Below are 17,484 nucleotides of genomic sequence, written 5' to 3'. Positions count from 1 at the left end.
GCCTGGACCACAGACTATAGATGCGGCTGAGAATACCCAGGTCATAATTGGTCTTTTCTACCGGGGTTGAATGTGAGGCGCTCCTAGGTTGCATGAGAATGTCACACCTCCGCAATGAAACGGCTCGAATATCATATGGAGGATGCGCAGGCATTACATATATACCTGGGAAGCTGATCAGAACAACCTCATAAAAAAATAGAAATTGCTTCCTTCAAGTTTTTAACGGGATGAAAATGCAGATCTCACTCTTCGTCCTCTTCGCAACTGTTGCACAAGCCCAGTGGAAGGGTTGTTCCAGTCCTTGGCCCAACATAACCCCCGGCAAACAATATACCCTCAAAGATAAATGTCGCACTCTAGCAGGCTATCCAAAGAAGTTTCGAGGTACAGAAGTCACCGTGACCTATACGCAGCAATGGAGCCGTCTACCCGGCAACACCAAAACAGCCGTAAACTCAATCCTCAAAGAATCTATCGAGAAAAGCGTGGAAGCCTACCGCAAATTCGCAAAGCTTCCATCAGGCATTGTCGTCATTTTGACAACAGAAAGTGATGAAGAATTTACAGCCGAGACTTACTATCCTAGTCTTAAGAAACCACCGTGTCAGATCAAGTTGCTCAAGAGATGGACCACCGAAGCAACGACGAATAAACCCCGGGTGCTACAGGCCCTTTCGCATGAGATATATCATTGCATCCAGAGTCTCGGGAAATTTGGCAATCATCCTGATCCGCAATGGGTTCGTGAGGGCACTGCGAATTATTTCAGTAACCTCGTCTTTCCTGACTCCAACGCCGAATGGCCTGATAAGGAGCATAGCGGCGTCGCGTATAAGCCAAATCTACCAATCTATGCACATGTTGGTTTAGAAGCCTACGCGGCCAGCATCTTCTTTCAAGCGCAAGACAAAATGGATGAGGATGAGTTGAACAAATTTGTTCTGGCAACGCCTGGAGGATCAAGCGGGCTCCAAGAACGAACTCGACTTTCACATGTATCCGGATTCACCGACGAGTTTTTCATTTTCGCAAAAGCTTTCGCACTACAGCAGATCCAAGATACCAACGGAGATCTCATTCCGATCGCCAAAATTAACCCCGTTTCTGCCTCAATCCAGTTTGACAAAGCGGGCACTACCGGCACCGCAACGCTCACAAGCACGCCGTTCACTATTTCGGTCTTCAAGATAGCCATCGACCCCGGGAGGACGGCAAAGATTTACTCATCGGCGGACGATAACCAGAAGCTTGCTTACCGAAAGTCAGACGCCAAATCGTGGACCGACATGGCCACCGATTCCTCTTCTGGACGCACTATTGATCTTGCATGCGATGAGAAAAGCACTAAACAGGCGTACATCGTTTTGTTCATCTCAACGAAGGATGTGAGGAGTGATAAAGTTAAAATCACGGTTGCGACGGGTAAGCCGAAAAAGTGCGGCGCGAGGAGCGGCTTCGTTCTGTATCCTCTCTTCAATCCTACGACTAGCGGAGGATACTGTCCCAAGGGAACACATTCTTCCAGGCTAGCAATTTGGTGCTGCCCAGATGGAACACAATTGGATGAACAAGTAGCGCAGCAAGTCAGTATCTGCTGTCCAACAGGTCAGTCTCGTGCTGTAAATGCTGTTACGCTGATAGGCTGATGGTCCAAGACACCGATTGCAGCAAAGAGATCGTCCCAGATCATCTTAGATGCGCTAGGCCGGAGTGGATACTCTGGAACAAGCAGAACAGAGAGGTCGGATGCTGTCAAGTTGGATTTTACCCTACAGCAAACAGATATTGCACCACGGATCCTGCGGCATGGGATAAACGCTTCGTACAGGTATTCACATGCTTTCACCAATTTCTGCAAGATTTTACTAACGGCGAGATCGATAGATTTCACAGAGCAGTTAGTCTAGCTGCACGAAGATCACATCACAGATTCATCAAGAATGGGAATTTCAATAGCATTTACTTCTACTTCATCGTATTTGCGGTATTTCATGGATAAACTCAAAGCAATAGGGTAGTCCGAGAACTCAATTTTGAACTTTGTCGCATTGCTTAGCCTATCACGGCATAAGTGATCTTCCTCCCAAGCTATATTCGGATCTAGTCAAGCTGCAAAAACTTCAGTGTCTAGACCCCTCACGATGCGAATCTTCAGAAAGAAACACAAACCGACGGCGTGCATCCTGACCGAGGATCGCTTAGCAAGCGTGGTGGTTTGCTGCCGTTGAACATGGTATTCTGGTATGCGTGTTCCAATTTCGCTGCGTTGGGACTGGTCAAAGACTATATTGTGATGGGATACACTATTGGACGGTTCGTATTACTGCTGAACTCAAAACGTGGGTACCTTCACTGGTGCTTGCAACATGATATGACTCTGTCTGTATGACTACGCGTTCGATAAGGCTGGACCGTACACAATTGTTGGAATGAGAACATGTATCGGACTGTCTCGTCCGGTTCGTTCTAAGCCGCATCGCGAACGTTTTACCGAGCCAAACAATGAAGGGCCCATCTTACGAGGCGCATGTAAAAGCCTCATCATGCAAGGGTGAGGCTCCAGGCACTGTTATGCTTAATCGATAGCTGCCAAAGCTGCATGCAGCTCGATAGCTAGTTCCAGGCCAGCAATCACATCTTTCCTCACGCCATGGCTCAAGCTTTAAGACGCGCAAGCATGGGCTTTGGGGAATAGTGTAGCAAAATGGCGCAGCTGAGAGTGAAAAAGTGCATTGTTTGATTGCCCAAAGTGGGAAAGGTCGTACGAGCACGTTATTGACTCTCTGCCACGTTCATGTGTAGGTTACGGGGCTAAATGTGTTGGTTGAGTCGCGCAACTCTGTTTGGTGATGGTCTTATCGGTAATAAACAGAGTCGAGACAGCGATGCTCCAAACATTGACTGTTTTGGTTATAAGTGACTGTGATAGTGACAGGACTACCATGGGCTAGGCTCTGGTTTAATACGAGCGGTTCTGTGAAATGGCTTGCGCTATGGACGAATACGTAGCTAGGTCCGTGGTGAGCCAATCGGTGGTGAGAAAAAAGGGTCGCGATGCCGCCTACCCGGAGTTTTACATACCAGAGCGACAAGGCACGACATACCGACCCTGGTTTTTGTAATGGACAGTGACAGTCGAGAGTTCTAAAGAATGTCATTGGGACACGGGGAACCCTGCTCGAGTGGACCATGATTTGCGTCTGGATGTTTGCAGATCAACAGTGACTAAAAAGCTTGTCTGGGTGATCATCCGGCGTTGGAAAGTAAAGTTGATCTGGCCATGGCGGTCCAGGTAAATCGCCAACTCCGCCAAAAAAGGTAGTGGAGATGATTCCAGTGCCTTGGGAGTTACAGATAGTGACTTGTCACTGCATGCGATTGAGGTTATCGAATGATGGCGATGTCAAGATATGTCGGCTTGGTGGAGATAAGCCCAGATTCAAGCCTCTCGGCGAAACAGCGCACGGCTGAGAGACATCGCTTAGCCTCTGCTCCGTCAACAGAAGAAAAAGTGAAAAAGTAGTGAACGGTTTTGTAATACAGAAAAACATCTAGACCAAACGCCACAAGGAGGAGCCGCACAATCGCCAAGGTGTCTCTGCAGCGGGAGCCCGGGTAGTCGGGTCTCTCAACAGCGGTTCTGCCACGCTTGGCTCTGCAAGGGGCAAAGACTCGTTCTCTGTTAAGAATGGAAAGGATCAGCCTGGAATGTACAGGGACCTGCGTCTTTCCCGGTCTGTGGCGCCGCGGGTAGGCCCGTTTTGCATGCCGTTATTGGAATGGTGTCCTCTGTCTCGGTTCAGCTCCCCGATCTAGACCTTGCCTCGACAGACAGGGGACTTGAGTCACTGTAGAGGACCTCAATTCACCATCTCCTTGGTTATTTCGATCTAGGAGAGCTATTTCGACAATTAATTCAGCCGGTAATTGATTGCAACAGGAATAGCCATTCTCTGCCTTGTTTTTCCATCTCCATAATGTCACTGCCAGTATCAACCTATTTCCGCTTACAGTCCCTCTACCAGAGAGTCCCGGTCTCCTGGTACCCTTATCAGTCACAATTCCATATGCGGAAAGTTGGAAATAGAAATTGAGTTCACACAACAGTACATACCTTTTTTAGCCCTGGTCCCTGGAAGGGTCTTCTTGTGGCTAGAATGAGGCTGGAATAGGCTATAGCACATTGAGTTTATACTGAATATCTCGACTAAACAAACTTTGGGCCCAGACGGATTAGGAAACAGGCGAACTTGAAGATATCGGCCATCGGCCAAGATGGAGAGCAGCAGTTATTATAAAAAACCCTCATAGATCTGACCAGAAATGGGTTTTGTTCTCATCAGCAATCTCACAGTCTACTACATTCATCTGAGTAGTCTATTCTTTACATTGTTTCTTTCGCAATGCATTTCATCAAGGCCATTGTTTGGGGTATATCCCTTGCTGCTGTCAACGCAGCTGCTTTGCCTGCCGATGGATCTGGTGTCTCTACCTGCGAGTACTCCGGCGGCGACCGAGCCTGTGAAGCTCATGTGAGTACACTCGGGTATCGGATCTGGTATCAGTATGGACTAACGATTTCAACAGTGCATCGAGAAGGGCAAGACCTTTGTGTCATGTGCACCGTGAGTATCCAGCTGAGTCAGCGTGGGGATGTAGCTAACATTCGATAGTGAGTGCACATGCTCCGGCCGCTTGGGCAATCCTCTGAGACGCCTTGTCAAGAGGAAGACCACCTCTTCTGCCAAGCCTACCACTGTCAAGGTCCAGGCCACTACTTCCAAGAAGGCCACCACCACTTCTAAGCCTGCTACTACATCCAAGCCTGCTACGACATCTAAGAAGCCTACTACAACCTCAAAGCCCGCTACTACCTCGAAGCCTGCTACTACCTCGAAGCCTGCTACCACTTCCAAGAAGCCTACCACCACTTCGAAGCCAGCCACTACTTCCAAGCCAGCTACAACTTCTAAGAAGCCAACAACCACGTCTAAGCCTGCTACAACCTCCAAGCCTGTGACCACTTCCAAGAAGCCCACCACTACTTCGAAGCCTGCTACAACCTCTAAGCCTGCTACCACTAGCAAGCCTGCTACCACTAGCAAGCCTGCTACCACGTCTAAGCCTGCTACCACGTCCAAGCCCGCTACCACGTCCAAGCCTGCTACCACCTCCAAGCCTGCTACTACCTCAAAGCCTGCTACTACCTCGAAGCCTCCCACCACAACCTCCAAGCCTACTACAACTTCCAAGCCTGCGACAACAACCTCCAAGGCTTCATCGAGCTCATCTTCATCCAGCACCAGCTCCAAGGCCTCTACTTCTACTAGTGCCCCTGCTTCCTCTAGCAAGGCTTCCACCTCCAGCAGTGCTCCCGCTTCTACAAGCAAGGCTTCAACCAGCACAAGCTCAGCTGCAGCTTCCACTAGCTCTTCCGCTGGTGTCTCATCCTCCGCTGCTGTCTCGTCTTCCTCCGCTGTTATCTCATCTTCTTCTGCTGCTGCCTCAACCAGTGCTGCATCCAGCCAGGCCACTGGTGCCCCTGCTGGCGGTGTCACAACCTCCACTTCCGATGATGATGAGTCCACCACCAGCACTCCTGCTAGCCAGTCTTCCAGTGTTGCCGCTTCTTCAAGCACTGCTGTGACTTCAGATGAGTCTGACGACGAGACTACCACTGCCGTCTCCTCTACTTCTGCTGGTCAGTCTTCTTCCGCTGCCGCTGCTGGCACCACCACTACCGAGGCCGACGAGGAGACCACTAGCTCTGCTGCTGCCGGAGCTACTACCTCCTCTGCTGCTGCCGGTACTACGTCCGAGGCTGATGATGAGACCACCTCAACATCTGCTGCTGCCGGAGCTACTACCTCCTCTGCTGCTGCCGGTACTACCTCTGAGGCTGATGATGAGACCACCTCAACATCTGCTGCTGCCGGAGCTACTACCTCCTCTGCTGCTGCCGGTACTACCTCTGAGGCTGATGATGAGACCACCTCAACCTCTGCCGCTGCTTCTACCACTGATACCGATGAGGAAACTAGCACTTCGGTTGCTGCAGGCACCACCACTTCTGCGAGCGCTGGTTCTTCCACCTCAGTTGCTGATGATGAGACATCCAGCGTTACTACCTTTGTCACCCTGACCCGCACCACCAGCACTGCTGATGAGGAGTCTACCTCTGAGAATCTCACCGGTGCCCCTGCTGGAATCTCTACCACTTCTTCTGCCGCTGACGAGGAGTCATCCACTCAGGCCGCTTCTTCTACATCGGTCGCTGATGATGAGACTACCTCCAGCCAAGCCGCTTCGTCTACCTCTGCTGCCGATGACGAGTCCACCAGCCAGGCTGCTTCCTCTACCTCCGCTGCTGTCTCTACCACTTCCGTCGCTGACGAGACCACTAGCCAGGCCGCTAGTAGCACATCTGCTGATGAGGAGTCTTCTACTCAGGTTGCCTCCACCAGCTCTGCTGTTGAGAGCACTAGCCAAGCTGCTTCCTCCACATCGGTCGCTGATGATGAGACTACTTCCAGCCAGGCTGCCTCCTCTTCTACAGCTGCTGATGACGAGACTACTAGCCAAGCCGCTGCCCCAACTTCTTCTTCCGCTGATGCGTCCACCAGCCAGGCCGCTTCATCCACTTCTGTTGCCGATGACGAGACTAGCTCTGCTGCCGCCTCTACCTCATCTGATGCTGGGACATCTTCCTCCGCTGCTGGCGTTTCATCCACTTCAGCCGCTGAGACATCTTCTTCCGTTGTCGAGTCTAGCAGCTCTCCTGCCGCCTCCACTTCGGCTGATCAGACCTCTTCCTCCGCCGCCGCCGAGACCTCGTCTTCTGCTGCTGCCACCTCCAGCTCTGTTGCTGCTGAGTCTTCTTCATCTGCTGCTGAGTCTTCCTCCGCTGCTGCCTCTAGCACTTCCGCTGCTGAGACATCCTCTTCTGTGGCTGAGTCTACCTCCGCTGCTGAGTCTACTTCCGCTGCTACTTCAACTTCCGCTGCCGAGATCTCTTCTTCAGCTGCTGAGACCTCTAGCTCTGCCGCCGCCTCTTCTTCTTCTTCTTCTTCTTCTTCTTCTTCTTCAGCTGCTGAAACTTCTTCCTCCGCCGCTGCTGAGAGCTCGTCTTCTGCTGCAGTCACTTCCAGCTCTGTTGCTGCTGAGTCTTCTTCATCTGCAGCTGAGTCTTCCTCCGCTGCTGCCTCTAGCACTTCCGCCGCCGAGACCTCTTCTTCAGCTGCTGAGACATCTTCGTCCGCTGCCGCCTCTAGCACCTCTGCCGCTGCTTCAACCTCCGCTGCTGAGACATCCTCCTCTGCTGCCGCCTCTTCTTCATCTGCTGCTGAGACTTCGTCATCCTCTGCTTCTGTCTCTTCTTCATCTACTGCTGAGTCTACCTCTGCTGCTGCTTCAACTTCCGCTGCCGCTTCATCCTCATCAGCGGCTGAGACCTCCTCTTCTGCAGCTGCCTCCAGCACCTCTGCTGCTGAGACCTCTTCTTCAGCTGCTGAGACTTCATCATCCTCTGTTGTTGCCTCCTCTAGCACCTCTGCAGCTGAGACCTCTAGCTCTGCCGCCGCGTCTTCTTCGTCAGCTTCTGAGACCTCCAGCTCTGCAGCTGAGACTTCCTCTTCTGCTGCTCCTACCTCCAGTACCTCTGCTGCCCAGACCTCTTCTTCAGCCGCTGAGACTTCCTCCTCTTCTACTGCTGCCGCCTCTTCTTCATCAGCTTCTGAAACCTCTAGCTCTGCTGCCCAGACCTCTTCTTCTGCCGCTGAGACTTCCTCTTCTGCCGCTGCTACCTCTAGCACCTCTTCCGCTGGAGCTACATCTACTTCAGCTTCTGAGACATCCTCCTCAGCTGCTCAGACCTCTAGCTCTGCCGCTGAGACCTCTTCTTCCTCTGCCGCCTCTTCTTCATCAGCGGCTGAGACCTCCTCTTCTGCCGCCGCCTCCAGCACCTCTTCAGCTGGCGCTACATCTACTTCAGCTTCTGAGACATCCTCCTCAGCTGCTCAGACCTCTAGCTCTGCCGCTGAGACCTCTTCTTCCTCTCCCGCCGCCTCTTCTTCATCAGCATCTGAGACCTCCAGCTCCGCTGCTGAGACCTCCTCTTCTGCTGCTGAGACCTCCTCTACTTCCGAGACTTCCAGCCAGCCCACGACCTTTGCCACAAGCACACGAACTGAGTCGGAGTCCTCTACATCTGAGGCTGCTACCACCACTACTGCCTAGATCTAGACAGTGGGGTCTTAGACGCGATGTCTTGACGCGATTGCGCATTGCGATGGTGACAGGTCTCTAGAGAGGCCAACCTAATACACATGATAATCTACTTACTATTAGAGACTGTGATATAGTTTAGATTAGCTTGAATCTCATTATTGTTTCATCCTTTACTTGCTTGACTCCTTTGGTGACTTGTCCATTGTCTTGTTTTCGCGCCTTAGCAATGCTTCACTTACCTGAGTTTGGCATGGCTCCATGACCCAGCAAAAGTCACTTAGTTTCGTCGATCTCATACTTCCACCAATCAAGAGCTCGACAAGCGACGCGTCTTCCTCACCTTCATTCCAGTCTCACTAGCATCGGACAGAGCGACAAGAACACAGATGAATGGTCAGACGCGTCATATTCAGAATTTGCCTCTTTATCCAGCCTAAATTTGGAATCAGAGCCTCTTTCAATTTGAGAACAATAGAGAGCTTGCATCATCCCTTGCGACCCACCCTGGCTGTCGCGTCAAGTGTCATACCCTAGACCTGCGTGACTTTCAAACGATACGTTTTACTTCACACAAGTTATAATCATCTGAGTGTCCGACTCGGAGATACGAAGTGATCAGATGATATGGCAAGACGTTGATAATTAGCCAAAGTCAAACGAAATGGATTTTGTTGATCATTTGATCGTAGTTCTGTTCGATTGATGTTGATTTCAAGAACCACCTTCAGGCCAATCTCTTTTACGCCTGAGCTGTTCAAAACAGCTGTGTGATGCTCAAAGTACTCCGCGCAAGACGACTAAATGCAATCAAATATTTTACGCTTCATGCTCAATAAATACAGAGGTCTTTTTGGTACTCAATATAGGGTGCTTGCCTCTGTCCTCAATTTTATCACAGATTTCAGTCTGTTACGTCCCACGGTGTCTGCTCCCATAGTCGGCTAAGATACGGCTAACGTGCATTCATCTTGAACATGCCGTCTGGATCACACATGTGCCCATCATTTCCATACCTGGATCCTCCATGGTTCAGTACGCCGTAATCAAGCATTAATTCTTCCACCCAGGAGCGGTGTTAATCGGTTGATCTTCGCAGTCGGTTTATCCACTCATTGACCTCCCCAAAGATTCCTGTCGCATAGCTCATTGAGTCATTTCTCCTTTCTGTCCCGCGCCAGGACACAACACCCAACTGCGGCTCCCGCACCAACGGCAGCCACCAGTGTGCTTTGCTGTTCTAAGTCGGTCTGGTGGTCTAGTGGTATGATTCTCGCTTAGGGAAAACCCTATAGCTTAGCTTGCGAGAGGTCCCGGGTTCAATCCCCGGCCAGACCCATCTGTTTTTGTATCTTTTGGCTCTTTTCTTCTAATCGTTGTTGAGTGTCAAGGGAGAATAGCTAGTTTCTCTTTGTCAGGTCTTTACTTTTCTACGTAGCCTAGACATACCTAGGCATGCTCGAGTAAGACGTCTCGAAGATCTGGAGATATGACCGGATGCATCGAACAACCCCGGGGCTTTGAGTACCTCAGAGCACCTCCGTGTTTTGCCGCGCAGCAAAGGCATGATGCGATGTTTCTTCTTGGGCCGATTTTAGTTGAGAGTTTCTGCGCGCTCAATGCTTCGCGGCGCTGAGGATTAAGAAACTGTATCAAGCCTTGTTTCGTGTTAGATTTCGCCACGGAAGTCAGTGATCGGAGATAACATCATGTCTCTCGGGGATCGCATGCACTTGTGTAACAGAGCACTCAAGAAAGAAGCTCTCCCCGTTGTATAGGATTGCCACGGCGTGGAATGTAACCCAAAGGGAGGTTTATTTTCCAGTTCTCAGGTTCTTGGCCACGTGACCACGTGATTCACGTTTCGAGATTCCAGCATGTCAGGACCCACTGTGGTGATGCTCAGACGCGTCTCCTCCATACAATCGCTGCATTCATTCTCACCACTCCTGTGATGCGGCAAAACCCTTACTGAATATGCCGCCACGAAGATATACATCACTCGCCAGAACGATCTCAGAATTCGACATGGCGTCAATCCCAACGATGCCGGACTGGGACAGCCTTCCGACCCCTTGAGACCACGTTAAGACAAGCTTATGCGATGCAACTGAGGACGCTGGAGCGGCCCTACCCAAGGTCCCTTCGCAAAGACAATATCAAAGTGAGTTCAATCGGCTTTTAAAGACAGAAAATGACTGACGTGTGCAAAGTGAACAGGCCGATCACCAAGATATGCCCCATATCGCAACCAACGCACGATCTGTACCTTGCCACACGCCGAACGAATACGAGACTGGCCAAAGATATTCGGATCGATTGTGATTCAATAGACTCCAATAGAAGCATTTCACAGCACCCAAGAAACAACCCGACAATCTGGGACCATCCTAATAGGCACTTGGGCAGTTACGATGGCAGCTTGCCGACTGCCGACTTCCGAGTACAATACCACCCAGGTCAGCTCCTTCCTCAAAGACGGATCATCGGCATGACGACACCTGGCGGCCTCGTCAGACTCAGAATTTCTTCTTCCAGCACACACACATACAAGCTCAGTTTGCGTTATCCAGTTCATTCACACATACTCACACTCCTTCACGCTCATCATATTTCGACGTCAACATGCCCCGGGGCCTTCGGGCGCAAGCCGACGTAAGTTCCAATTATCGCAACGACCAAGTCACAGCACCAATCCCTGTTCTCAGTTGCTAACGTTTGACAGGAACTCGAAGCATGGTGGACTGTAAGTTTATCATTTCCCCCATCATACAAGTACAGTCACTGACATTTCCTACAGCGCGACACCAAAGAAGCCGCTGTAAGTGACAACAAGCATACCAGAGAGGACTGGTCTAACGATTACGACATTTCAGCGACACAACATCAATGGCAAGGTAAGTTATCAACTCTGAATCTTTTACTGTACTGATAACAAGTATAGAAACTTGAGGAGAAGGAGGGTGGCGCCTCCACCATCGATGTAAGTCAATCCCTTATTGTACTAGGTTCCACCTGCTAACTGGGAATAGGAACTCTTCCAGAAGACCTGCGTAAGTGAAATCATTTGCAGTTAAGTCCGGGATCAATCATTAACAGCACTGCGCTTTGTAGGAAGAAATGGAAGCCGAGGCCGAAAAGGCTGAGTCTGGTGAGGCTGCCGACCCTGAGTCTTCCATTCATATACTCGCGTGTCGGTCGCTGGCCATTTCTGGATCGGGTTTGATGCTTGGGGTTGTTGTAACATACAAACTTAGCCCGCGTTATCCAGTCGGTTCAAACGTACACACACTGCTATCACGCTCATTACATTTCAAGTCAAGGTAGGAAACATCCCAACACCATCGTTGACCTAACTGACGCATGCATCAGTTCCAAGTCATCAAACAAGAACATGGCTTCAACTGCTCGTGCAGCCCTCAAGCGTACACGCTCTACAGCGAGCTTGAACGATGCCGCCAAAATCCTCTTGCGGTTCCCCTCCCCGCTGCAAGCCTGCAACAACACTTTTCTTGTAAGTCCCCCTTGTCGATGAGTTCTACCGGAATGCTGGATCCAGAATCACTCAAGACTAATTGACAATTGCAGTTTCGTCAGTACGTCCTTGACCTCCATCATGCGAAACCCGACCATGTCACTAACACGCAGTTTCCCACACGCACAGCACTTCAAAATTTCTCAACTGTAAGCTCTGACTCCATGCGAATTTGTCTCACAACTAACATATCTGCCTTTACGCATAGACTTCCGATTCTATCAATGTAAGTTTCCCTTTGTGTGGTACTCAGGTATCACCAGTCCAAGGAACTCTCAATTGACCTGTCGTGTAGCAAACAACTCAACAGTAAGGCCTCTTGTCAACAAGCTAGCTCCCGTTCTAGCTGTCTGCAGGGTTACTAATATCCCTGACAGGTGGCCAACAAGAAAACCGTAAGTCGACACTTCACTGCCCTGGCTCACAGCACATGCGAACACATTCACCAGCTCACAAACACGATTGCTAACTCCTTTCTTAGAACCTAAAGGCCGGCAAGGCCGGGAAATCTGTAAGTCACTCCTTCTTTATACTTGAGACCCGAAGCTAATATGTTTGCAGAAATCTGCGCGCAGCGTCTCTTCGGAGATGAAGGTATGCCCCCAGTCTCTTGCCCCAGACCGCTACAAATCTTACACGTCCTTTTCTCATTCATTCGCTACCGTCTTTACGATTCAAATACTGATCATACACTTGCAGTCCCGAAACGTCGTATGTTTGATCCTCTATCGACCGATCCCACGCCAAGACCTCCGCGGCTTGGCCAAAACGTTTCATTCCATTGAGCGCCATGCTTTATTCGTTTGGGCATACCTTATCCACCTACTTCTGTGCCATGTCGGGATAGATGGAGTGGATTCTTGGAGTACAAAATGCTACAAGGTCGACGGAAACTCCCTTCAAGGGGTTCGCGGTCCGGCCCGGGTTATCGTGGATTAGGGCTTGTATCAAGGGATTCTAAGATAAGGAGAGCAAAGTCACTCCTGGATTGTTCAAAAGAGTTCATTTGGATCAGCCAGCCCCTAGATGGATCCCCCTGAAGATTCTGTCATTCAGAAAGCCTTGTTGCGCCAGAGTGAGAGGCTTCGAAATGAATTGACATGGCGATGAGCTTAGCTAGGGGAGGAAAGCAAACTTAGGGCTCTGATCCTAAATGACAAAAAGACTTAGCTAAATGAGCATAAGTTTAGGATATCTTCACTAAGTTTAGAATATGTTTTGCCAACATTATTCTAATGTCCTGCGCTGCAGATACGGGGTAATACACAGGACCAAATTGCACCTAGCCCTCTACGGGATGGTCATCACCACATATCGTTTTAGCATTTGCACTGGAAAAGCTTAGCAATAAAATTTGACAACAGGCTTTGCCAACGGCAATCTACAGAGTGAGTCATGCTTAACCAGAAGAGAGGGCTGCCTGGTTCCGGCACACAGCTGGGTACAGGCGACATTCTGATTGAACTTTAAGTCAAATAAGCTTGGATTTTCTGATTTTATAGGCCGATCTGTGTCGTATACATGAGGTATATCTAACTTTTGAAGGATAAGCACGATACATGGTCAGAACACAAAATGGTGTGCGACAACAAGGTTTTGCCAACAAGTTTCATAGCAAATAGTATTGCAATGTCAAGAGAGTGATGACTCACACCGGAAAAGCATAATCGGGCGAGAATATAAATATGCGTTGTCCTGCAGCTTCTGGTAACCCAAACTCATCTCTTTATTTATCCTGATCATTTATTCACAACACCAAGAGTCGAGGCACACTAGGGACTTATCCTTACCTCATTCTCCACTTATCTCTCTATTCTAAACCACATCTTTGTGTCACTATGGCTACTTTAGAAAGATTTAAAGAGCTTCCTCGAGAGCTTCGAGATCAAATTTGGAGTCTTGCCATCCGAGATGACCACCCAGGAGCACATATCTTCGGACAATATGTGACTGGAAGCCGTCGTGTCCGATCTCAAGACGGTTGGTATCTTGATTTGGCCGAGCCTTCGTGGAGACGGTGCTTTGAGAGCTCGAATCAATATCGCAGCGATGAAAATATTTCGACATATCTAATAGACGGCGGCTTATGGGCCGCCTGTCACGAGTCACGATGTATTATGGAAAAACACTTCAACCAGTCAAAACGGCAATTAGCTCCACGTAGTCTTTATGACCGTCGAAACAGTTTCAGTCAACAAGACCTTTTCAAAAAGGCCTCGTCAGGCTACTTCGAAGGTACTCCTATGGAAAGAGTCACAGTTTTCCCTCTCAGAGATCTTTTTATCTTGCAGCATGAAGACTTGGATGAGATCGACTGGGATAACATTGACTACGAACTTGCTCCGGCATCATTAACAGAAGGGTTTTATGGTGTGAACCATATCGCAATAGAGTACGATCGGGCGTGGGCGGATGAATCTCGCCAAAAGGATATTCTCTATACGTTTTCACAAGCCTGTGTTGGTGTAACCTATACTCTCTGGTTCATCGACCGCTCTCAGAAACGGAAAAGCCAAGCTCCCGTATTTGAAGAAGAATCCGAAACTGCCTGGAAGATCAATGCTTTTTATGCCAGCGATAGGAAATTCTTGGAGATCGAAGACGATGGTACGCTAATGGACAACTGGGAATATGTCGGGCCAGTGAAAACCAATTGGTACGATCATATCTATGATCGGTTGAATTTGTCCGCGAATTAGATGCCAGACTCGATGAAGACAAAGTTACTGCTGGTACTGAAGCCGAGGACCACTGTGTCGTCAAGCTTCTCGGATGGGCCCCTCTCTGATTTACCAGGGGTGAATGGGGGATGACCCTTATCATATGATGGAAACAAAAAGGAGACAATCTTAGTAACAAATAACCACGAGCTATATTTAATACTACGACCCCAAGATGTGTTTGTTAATGCTGCTAGTGGCTAATACTGTCGTGTTTGACGAAGGAATGAGTTTGCCCAACAATACCAGATACGACTTCCGTCGCCCTTCCCTGGGGCCGATCAAAGGATATGACCTTGACTTCTCCCCCTGCTCGCCAAGTACCGCTCTAGATGACTTTCCGGCAACCGGAGGTCGATCGGCCCCACATCGGGGGTCATCCGGCCTCTGAAAGCTTGTCTAAGCTTCGCAGTGGGCGATCAGCATTGCACTCACCCTGCACAAGCTTCTCCAGTCCATTTCAAATTGAGGCAGCGATGATGATAGGAGGGGAGCTTTGGCGTGTCGCCGTGTCAAAATCCGCATTACTCGTTGGGAGATCATCTGGGCGGATGGTTAGCGTTTTGGTCCGGGCAGTCTTTGTGATTTGAACTCTGTGTTCGAAGCAATTCGTAGCCAAATTAATTGACGATGTTTCGACCCATTCGAAGAGACTTTGTGTCTTACGATCAGTGGTGTAGTGGCTTTCATGTTTTTCATGTCATCGCCGGCGCTCGTGGTTGATCTGCTGGGGCCGCGGATGCTATGGGCTCTGTCGTCTCAGAATAGCCTCATACCTCATCAAAGGGATACAGCGCACGATTCGGGTGACACGGGTCTCCGTTTACGCGACACCTGTGGTAACGGTTGAAGTCATCCGGAGCGAGGACGGATTTGGGGGAGAGTTTCGTCGAAAAGTCTCAATCATTCGAATTGTCGGAGTCGGATGTGGTTGCTATGGTATTTCGGTCGCATCTCAATCGTTGTTCCCAATAAAGATCCTGTCATCATGATTAGAAAGTCTCGGGATCCAAAATAAGTGAGTAGAAGCGACGTGTCGTACCTTCGATGTGTTACAAAAGCAGTACGAGAGCCGGCATCATTTCTCAGTGATCAAAGGCCGTTCCGTAGTACGACTGACAGTTGAATACAAGAAGCTACTTGCGTGGCTCGCGGTGCCATGATGTCTTCTCTGTGACAAGTTTGCGACTCTTGCTCAAAGCGTAGTTTTCGACCAATGGAATTTCGGACATAGACCAGGCTGCAGGCTGTAGAATAGAGTTGGCTCATTTCTTTTCTTGTGGACGATATGATCAAGGGCCGGTAAGATATCGGAGCCTGCTAGCAATCTCGTCGTTAGCCAAGGTCAACACTCGTATGCACTATGAAATCCAGGTGGCGATATGTGAGACCTTATGATATGGCTCTCCTGGACTATTCACTGCAACTGACGGTCGACAATCGAGACTGAATTGATTGGTAGTTATCATGGTGGCTTCGTGTCGATTTCCGTGGGAAGGAAAATCATGAGGGGAATGCAACGGCGTGGGTCATGTGGCAGATTGGTACTTCGGAGAAGAAGAAAATGAGGGCAAGATCGCTCCTTGATTCAATGATGCGAAAGGTACCGTTCGTCGTGGGGGCTCGTGTGCTGGCTTGACGCGGCATACAACGTGCTGCTAACGCTAGCATCAGTCAGGGATCATTGAGGTCAATATGGGTAACTTGGTTCATATCTCACCAAAGATTAATGATTGCCCAATGTGATCCGTAGTTTGCTGACTTGAAGTTAAACTTCGGGAATAATGAACTGCGGCGGCGATACCAATTGCGCGCTTCTTGGAGTGAGGGGACAGGTGTCGGCAAAATCGCGGGTAAATGGGATAATGTGGGTCTGCTGGAGCAACTGCATCTCGGGTTTCCGCCAGAGAGCATTCCATGATTGACACCCGCATCACAACATTTACTCCCATTCTTTCTAATTCATCTCACATCACGATAAAAGCGTCGGCGCCTTGATCCTATCACAAATTGCGAGTCTTCTTTTGTTTCCAGCCTCGTGATTCCTCCCCTTTTCCGAACCCGATATGCCGTTCAACTCGACAACAGTCCGCACGGTTTCTCGGCGTCTTGACCATCTTGAGCTTGAAACGTCACCGGCTACATTTTTCACGACCATTTCTATTGTCATAGGATGAAATTGTAGACCCTTGTTTGGTCAAGAACCACTGCCATTTAGAGGCCAACATCACCCCAGAACTCTATCACGCCGTCCTTTGGCTTACGACCTCAACTACCTCATCCTTGAGATCTATCTCCACCTTGGCGCTTCGAGGTAACTCACAAGACCCTGGAGTGGCTGTAATGATCGAAGGACTCCATCACGGCTTGAGGCGAAACCTGATCTAGGTCAGTGATTACTCCCGCGACCGTAGCTTTGTTCATCGTGACTTACGAGGACAGGGAGAACAACGTCGCGGCCATGAAGGCTACGGGCATGTGCTCCCTTGAAGGCTTGCTGGTCACTTTGGGTCACGAAATCCCTTCTCGCGAATCTCCTTCTGTCGTCGACGTGAGCGTTACTCGCGAGGACTACATTTCTGAACTATCTGGCAACGGTGTCAATGATGAACGTTAAGGGCATCCTGCCTCACGACCTGTCGCCCATACTCTTCCTCCCCTTGGCTTTCGCCCCAATGTACGCCCTCAGAATGTCACCCACGTCCGTATCTGCAAGGCCGCCGAGCCTGAGACATTCGCTGCCGAGGTTCCTGTCGTCAAGAACAATGCATTCACGGATGTCACCAAGCGCGAATTGCAGTCACTCGAGCGTCCCGTCGGTTCCGAGGCCCGTGGTGCCGGAAGCTTTGCTGCGCCGGTGCTTCATGTGATTGACATCGATGAAGCAGAAAAAGTCACAGCTTCGTTGTAGGGTTTGCTTGTTCGTGTCGCAGCTGCTGCGCTCTGAGCCTAAACCGATGCCAATGCTGCTGCTTGTCTCAATGCTTCTGGTTGGGACGTGCG

At 49.8% G+C, this 17,484-nt stretch overlaps 5 protein-coding genes across 5 annotated transcripts; all 5 read left to right on the top strand.

The window, feature by feature from the left end:
- Nucleotides 1-236: 236 nt before the first annotated feature.
- On the top strand, nucleotides 237-1,649 carry FTJAE_4863 (uncharacterized protein; the record flags this gene model as incomplete). Its single annotated transcript, XM_037351310.1, has 1 exon — nucleotides 237-1,649. The coding sequence occupies one exon, from the start codon at nucleotides 237-239 to the stop codon at nucleotides 1,647-1,649; it is 1,413 nt and encodes a 470-aa protein (XP_037208120.1).
- Nucleotides 1,650-4,406: 2,757 nt separating this feature from the next.
- On the top strand, nucleotides 4,407-8,238 carry FTJAE_4862 (myosin light chain kinase smooth muscle; the record flags this gene model as incomplete). Its single annotated transcript, XM_037351309.1, has 3 exons — nucleotides 4,407-4,535; nucleotides 4,591-4,628; nucleotides 4,677-8,238. 3 exons carry the CDS (start codon nucleotides 4,407-4,409, stop codon nucleotides 8,236-8,238), a joined length of 3,729 nt encoding a protein of 1,242 aa, XP_037208119.1.
- Nucleotides 8,239-10,851: 2,613 nt separating this feature from the next.
- On the top strand, nucleotides 10,852-12,700 carry FTJAE_4861 (uncharacterized protein; the record flags this gene model as incomplete). Its single annotated transcript, XM_037351308.1, has 14 exons — nucleotides 10,852-10,881; nucleotides 10,952-10,972; nucleotides 11,027-11,047; nucleotides 11,103-11,123; nucleotides 11,171-11,209; nucleotides 11,259-11,279; nucleotides 11,341-11,549; nucleotides 11,599-11,740; nucleotides 11,815-11,910; nucleotides 11,970-11,987; nucleotides 12,139-12,156; nucleotides 12,243-12,272; nucleotides 12,323-12,355; nucleotides 12,644-12,700. The coding sequence occupies 14 exons, from the start codon at nucleotides 10,852-10,854 to the stop codon at nucleotides 12,698-12,700; spliced, it is 756 nt and encodes a 251-aa protein (XP_037208118.1).
- Nucleotides 12,701-13,599: 899 nt separating this feature from the next.
- FTJAE_4860 (uncharacterized protein) lies at nucleotides 13,600-14,549 on the top strand (the record flags this gene model as incomplete). The annotated part of the gene is made up of 2 exons (XM_037351307.1): nucleotides 13,600-14,368; nucleotides 14,461-14,549. 2 exons carry the CDS (start codon nucleotides 13,600-13,602, stop codon nucleotides 14,547-14,549), a joined length of 858 nt encoding a protein of 285 aa, XP_037208117.1.
- Nucleotides 14,550-16,942: 2,393 nt separating this feature from the next.
- FTJAE_4859 (uncharacterized protein) lies at nucleotides 16,943-17,392 on the top strand (the record flags this gene model as incomplete). Its single annotated transcript, XM_037351305.1, has 2 exons — nucleotides 16,943-17,032; nucleotides 17,171-17,392. The coding sequence occupies 2 exons, from the start codon at nucleotides 16,943-16,945 to the stop codon at nucleotides 17,390-17,392; spliced, it is 312 nt and encodes a 103-aa protein (XP_037208116.1).
- Nucleotides 17,393-17,484: the final 92 nt, after the last annotated feature.

Source organism: Fusarium tjaetaba (assembly GCF_013396195.1).
Source record: "Fusarium tjaetaba strain NRRL 66243 chromosome Unknown NRRL66243_c0000091, whole genome shotgun sequence".
Classification (NCBI taxonomy): Eukaryota; Fungi; Ascomycota; class Sordariomycetes; order Hypocreales; family Nectriaceae; genus Fusarium; species Fusarium tjaetaba.
This window is presented reverse-complemented; position numbering and strand designations above follow the sequence as displayed.